This window comes from Triticum dicoccoides, chromosome 4B (genome assembly GCF_002162155.2).
Source record: "Triticum dicoccoides isolate Atlit2015 ecotype Zavitan chromosome 4B, WEW_v2.0, whole genome shotgun sequence".
Classification (NCBI taxonomy): Eukaryota; Viridiplantae; Streptophyta; class Magnoliopsida; order Poales; family Poaceae; genus Triticum; species Triticum dicoccoides.
The window spans coordinates 477,466,562-477,472,508 of NC_041387.1; the positions used below are offsets into that span (position 1 = coordinate 477,466,562).

The following is a 5,947-nucleotide window of genomic DNA, read 5'->3' on the forward strand; positions in this document are numbered from 1 at the left end:
TGTTTTGTCTATGTATTCATACATGTACTAAGTTTCCGGTTAATACAATTTTAGTATGAATAATAAACATTTATCATGATATAAGAAAATATAAATAACAATTTTATTATTGCCTCTAGGGCATATTTCCTTCACTTACCACTCAGTTGAAGAATTTTTTTTCACTTACTCACAAAAAAGAGAGAATATTTTTTCATGTTAAATCATGTGTCATACGTGCATGTTGTTTGAGTTTATTCCATTGTTTACATGTTGGTTAATGTTGTCCTCCAGAGTCACTACAAATGGAGAAGTTGTTTAGCGTGCATATTTGTCATGTTGATGAATTTGTGCGTCACATCAAAATTCACTCCACGGTCGTCTGTGTAGCCGACGTAAAGGAAAAGTGTGCAGGGCACTACCTGTTATGTTGGTTGTTATCTGCAAAAAAAAATGTTGGTTGTTCACTCCTTTGAGACCGAGATAATAAACGTGAACGGTTTCAAATCAAATTTAAGAGAAACAAAGCAGGGGGCGGTACACTTGTTGCGAGCACTCTCTTTCCGAAATTTAATTGCCGGATCGGTAGATCTGGATCAGCATTCACCACTCGTCACTTCGCGGGTGTTGCACGATAGAGTAGCAGTAACGGCACGGCACGGGCTCTGCCGGGGTGGCCGCATCCGGGCCACTCGTACAAGGTGCATGTGGCGTTTAGCTGGCGCGCCATTAAGGTTAATCAGGAGGTGACAGGCAGGCGAGCCGGAGTATCTATCCCTCGCTACTAGGTTCCTTTCCCGGCTTTCCCGTCCATCCATCCGTCCAATCGCAGGTATGAATCCCGCTGGGGCTCGGGCGCCCCCGGCCGTCCGATTTCGGCTGTAGCCCACGCGCGCATTGTGCGCCGTGTCACTGTGTGGACGGCGCCGGCCGCGCGGCGGCGTCACCCGTCGATCATGTGGCAGCCCACCACCACGGCCCGGGTGTCACGCGCGCGCCCGCGTCGCTCTCTGGTGGGAGCAGTGCGAGCTCGCTAGTGCGCTGCTCAAAGCCGAGTCTCAGCTCGCAACTACCAACCGGCAACCGCGCCAGCTCCAGTCCGCGCGAGCTATATATGCGCTCCGCGCTCAGCTGTGCAGCTCCACCGCCGTATCGTGTGACTGAGACTGAGAGCAGCACCCAGGTCGACGCCGTCCTCGCCTAGCCGGCAGCTTCTTACAGCGACGCGGTGGGTGGTGAGAGCGATGGACCCGTACAAGTACCTCAACATCCGCTTCAACCCGGACGGCTCGCTCACCCGCAACGGCCAGGCCAAGCTCCTCCCGGCGGCGCCCTCGGGGGAGCCCGTCGCGGTCACCACCGCCGACGGCGGCCCCGCGCGCCGCATTGTCCACTCCAACGACGTCCCGCTCGACGACGCCAAGGGTACGAGCGTGCGCCTCTTCGTGCCGGGCATGGCCGCGGCGCCCCGCAGCGGCAGGCTGCCGCTGATCGTCTACTTCCACGGGGGCGGGTACGTGCTCTTCCGTGCGGCCTCCGAGCCGTTCCACAACAACGCCGCGGTACTGGCCGCCACCGTGCCCGCCGCCGTCGCCTCCGTTGACTACCGCCTCGCGCCCGAGCACCGCCTGCCCGCCGCCTTCGACGACGCCGCCGACGCGGTCAGGTGGGTGCGTTCGTACGCCGCCGAGTCGCCGGGAAGGCCGATCTTCATAATGGGCTGCCACAACGGGGCCAGCATCGCGTTCCGCGCGGCGCTGGCGGCGGTGGACGAGGGCGTGGAGCTGCGGGGGTTGATACTGAACCAGGCGCACCACAGCGGCGTGGAGAGGACGTCGGCGGAGGCGGCGTCGGTGGACGACCGCGTCCTGCCGCTGCCGGCGAACGACCTGCTCTGGGAGCTCGCGCTGCCGCTGGGCGCCGACCGGGACCACGAGTACTGCAACCCGGAGGCCATGCTGGCCGGCGTCGGGGTGGAGCAGCTGCGGAGGCTGCCGCCGTGCCTGGTGCTCGCCCGTAAGAAGGACCCGCCGAGGGACCGGCAGAGGGTGCTGGTGCATGCGCTGCGGAAGGCCGGGGTGGCCGTGGAGGCGCAGATGGACGGCGCCGGGTACCACGCGATGGAGCTGTTCAAGGATAACTGCGCCGCGGAGTTCAAGGCGCAGGTGACGGACTTCGTCCGCCGCCACGCCGACGACGGCGTCGACGTATACGCAGCGAGGAGCAGGCTGTGATCGGTGGATCCAAAAGCGGAGGTTGTTACAACGGCGCTGTCTCATCTAGTACAATTTTTAAACGACTAATATATCAATCATATCTTCTTCACCATGCTATGATTGATCGACTTGGACTGACGGGCTGAGGCTCGGAGTCTACTCCTACGCCGGCAAGTACAATCAGTAGAGTGTCGAGCTACTGGATTGCAGTATTATCCCCACTTTTTGAATGGATTTTTGTCACGTTTGTTTTTACCCTTTTTGCGTTATTTATTACTCCTTCCGTAAACTAATATAAGAGCATTTAGATTACTACTTTAATGATCTAAACGCTCTTATATTTGTTTACAGAGGGAGTAATTTTTACCACCTACCGGCGGCAACTTGAGATCGCCACGTGCTTGTTACAATTAGAAAGTTCGTGGAGAAAAAACTCTTATCTTATTTTCATGGCTACCTCATCCCTTCCCTTCTAGTAAACTGTAAGGCATGCTGCTTCTTTTTTTTGCTGAAAAAAAATATATACAACTTTGATCATTAATATATACCAAATCACATATGGATTAAACATGTATAAATGGTATCATCATATTTGTCTTGCAAATTAATTTTGTTTCATATGCCTTCATACCAATTTGTAGACATACAAATGAGTGAAAAATATAGTCAAAATTGAACGATAAAGATCAAAAAAGTCAACCTCATTTGATATTTTGCGAAGGAGGGAGTATTGTGTAGACCTGCTAGTAGAATTTGAAGCACGCGTGCTTTGCTCACTGTTTCTCGGTTGCGAGTGTTTTCACGGGCTATTACAATTAGAGATCAGCACTTTTACATCTAAAAATGAAGAGTCAAACTGAACTGAGTTGATCGATATTTCGGATTTATTAGGTTATGATGTTCGATGGTGTTTTCATCTCTAATTGTTTTTTTCGGGCGTACCATCGCTTTTTATCCTGCATAAATCGGATTGACTATTAGATCATATACATCAAAATGAATCTTGCTTGTCTCTAACTTTTCTACTTTGTTCGCAGGTGTAGGTATGATCCTAGACCCATGTACGATGCATGCCTCACACAACCAAGTTCACTCATGCCTCTCCCTATCAGCATCACTCTTCTTGCACTCGTTTTCTTCTAAAAAACAACTCCAATCCCTTAACTTACTCGCCTCACAACCGTCAGTACTAGGGAGAACTCTATAGGCAGCCACTTAATAGTAGGTGGGGTAAGTGGGCCGCGCTACTGCTATTCAGTAGTAGCGCGGGATAAAATACTACGCTACAGGTACAAAGTAGTAGTAGCGGGTACGCTAACACCGCGCTACTACTAAGTGGTCCCCACCATGCCCCCGGGGCAGGCCATAGTAGCAGCGCGGGGTATATAACCCGCGCTACAACTAACAAGATAGCAGTAGCGCGAGCTATATACCCCGCACTACTACTGTGGATACGCGGGGCCATCTAGTGGGCTCCACTTAACAGCAGCGCGCCCTGTAGCTCCATGCTACAGCTAATGGGCTTAGCAGTAGCGCGGGCCCCGTGCCCCGCGCTACTACTTAGCGACCCATATCCTCTCCCTGCCGTTTGTTTCTCACTCCCTCCCCTCCCTCTTTCTCCCTCTCTCGTCGTTGCTCTGGCTCCTCCTCCCTCCCTCCTCCCCTTCCTCCACTCTGCATGAGGAATACTATGTGCTAGTTTGAAATTTCATGAAGTGTCCACAGGGGAGAAACATTTTGGTATTTGTCATCGATTTTTAATCTTTCAATTATGAACACAACAAATGGATGACGACGATAGGATCCCCGAGTGTGATGATTGTACCGACGATGGGGGTATCTGCAACAATCCTCACTTGAAAAATGATATGTGCTTCTCCCTCATGTTTAAAGATGGCCTTGAATATTATATAATAGGTAACTTCAGCGGTACATATTTCTTTTTTTTCTTTAACATGTAGTTTCCGCTTTTTATAATCCGACTAGTGCATCCCCTGTTATGCAAGACATTATGTACTAGAGAAGCTCTCTTTCGATGACATGGATAAGCCAGATAAGAGGAATGCTTACCATAAGACGAAACATGGTTTCATTTTTGCTATGATCTATAATCAAGCAAGTCACACATATTGTGATTGTGCAAATTGGAGAGAATTATGCAAGGTTTGCGGATTTGAGGAGGGTATGAGAATAACCTTCGATATTGGCGTTCCTCAATATGATCCAATCACTGGTCCTCAACATGATAAAGACATTTGGGTGGATCTGGACATAATTCTAGTTCTATCTCCATGTGAGTTTATTAAATAAGCTTATTGAATCATCTATATTGCTTATTTAAAAATAGTTGTCATTCACCCCTAACTTAACTTGTTTATTTATAATTGACAACTTATTTTCTATCTTCAAGAAATACACGGAAGATAGTAGACGAGACCTATTACACTACTGGCTCAGAGCTAACTTGAGAGGAGAAGAATTATCTTGTCTCCTTTGTTAATGATGTTCTGTCGTAAAAGCATTTTTGGACCTGGCCGAACTACTATAGGATACGTGGCACTAGTGCACAAGTTGAGTGATGCTAACATTCATAGAAATATCATGGTACTATTTTTCACTAGTTCATATTTTGCAAACATTCTTCTTAAGTAAACTACATTGCTAACTATGTTACTATTATGTTCTTCAAAAAAAGCTCTCAAATGTTGTTGTGCCTGCGCTGATGGATGTTGAAGGTCGGATGATAATTATTAGCCCTTTGAAGGTCAGCTTCAAATATAGATACTCGACTGAATGCCAACCAGATGGATGCCTCAAAATTGAAGGATGGAGACAAATAGTGAATGAGTGTAGGCCACAATCGGAGACCGATAGATCTCTGTGCTCCATCATGGAGATTGAGGGATTTTTCTGTTTTATTCTATTATCCCTAAGAGAGAGGAGTAGGTCCTAGTACTTGTCACGATCTAGGGTAATGACTACTATGTGTCCGGAAGTTATTTACCTAGATGATAACAATTAGCTAGTGGTTAACTTATGATGATGATGATGATGATGATGAGACATTGTTGTATCAATGATGTATGTATACATTGGACTATATAAAATTCTGTATAATTTTTGTATCAGTATAGTATAAATATGCAGAAAAAAAATTAGTGGTGGCGCGGGCTTAATTACCGTGCTGCAACTAGTTAGTAGGTTAGTAGTAGCGAGGGTCAAACCCCGCACTCCTACTAATATAAGTAACAACAGTGCGGGGTCGTACCCCGCGGTACTACTAGCAAGTTAGCTGTGGCGCGCTACCGTCATTCTACCCCATACCACCACTATGCTCATCCCTAGTAGTGTTAGATTTATTGCCACAAGGCCTAGCTACAACGCCTCTTCAATATATGCTCATGTTTGTCGGATATCGGGTTCCAACAAAACCCTTAAGGTTCGAACTCTGGGGTGCGCACGAAGATCTCCTCCTACCGAATCTCGCTCTCAGCCTCTCCGCGATCCCTAAGCTAAATTGATGAACAACACAAGAGACACAAGATTTATACAGGTTCGGGCCATCGTTGTGGTGTAATACCCTACTCTTGTGTGTGGTGGTGGTTTGCCTCTTGGGCCGATGATGAACAGTACAGAGGAAGAACAGCCTCGCGAGGAGAGGTGTTCTTGTGGTGGTGTGCGTTCTGCTTAGGAAGGATTCGATCCCCTTCTACTGTGGTGGCCAGCCCTATTTATAGAGGCCCTGGTCCCCC

At 48.6% G+C, this 5,947-nt stretch overlaps 1 protein-coding gene across 1 annotated transcript; it reads left to right on the forward strand.

The window, feature by feature from the left end:
• The first annotated feature begins 794 nt into the window (after positions 1-794).
• Positions 795-4,296, forward strand: LOC119290974 (probable carboxylesterase 8). Its single transcript, XM_037569656.1, has 2 exons — positions 795-2,234; positions 2,547-4,296. The coding sequence occupies exon 1, from the start codon at positions 1,224-1,226 to the stop codon at positions 2,211-2,213; it is 990 nt and encodes a 329-aa protein (XP_037425553.1). The 5' UTR covers positions 795-1,223; the 3' UTR covers positions 2,214-2,234; positions 2,547-4,296.
• Positions 4,297-5,947: the final 1,651 nt, after the last annotated feature.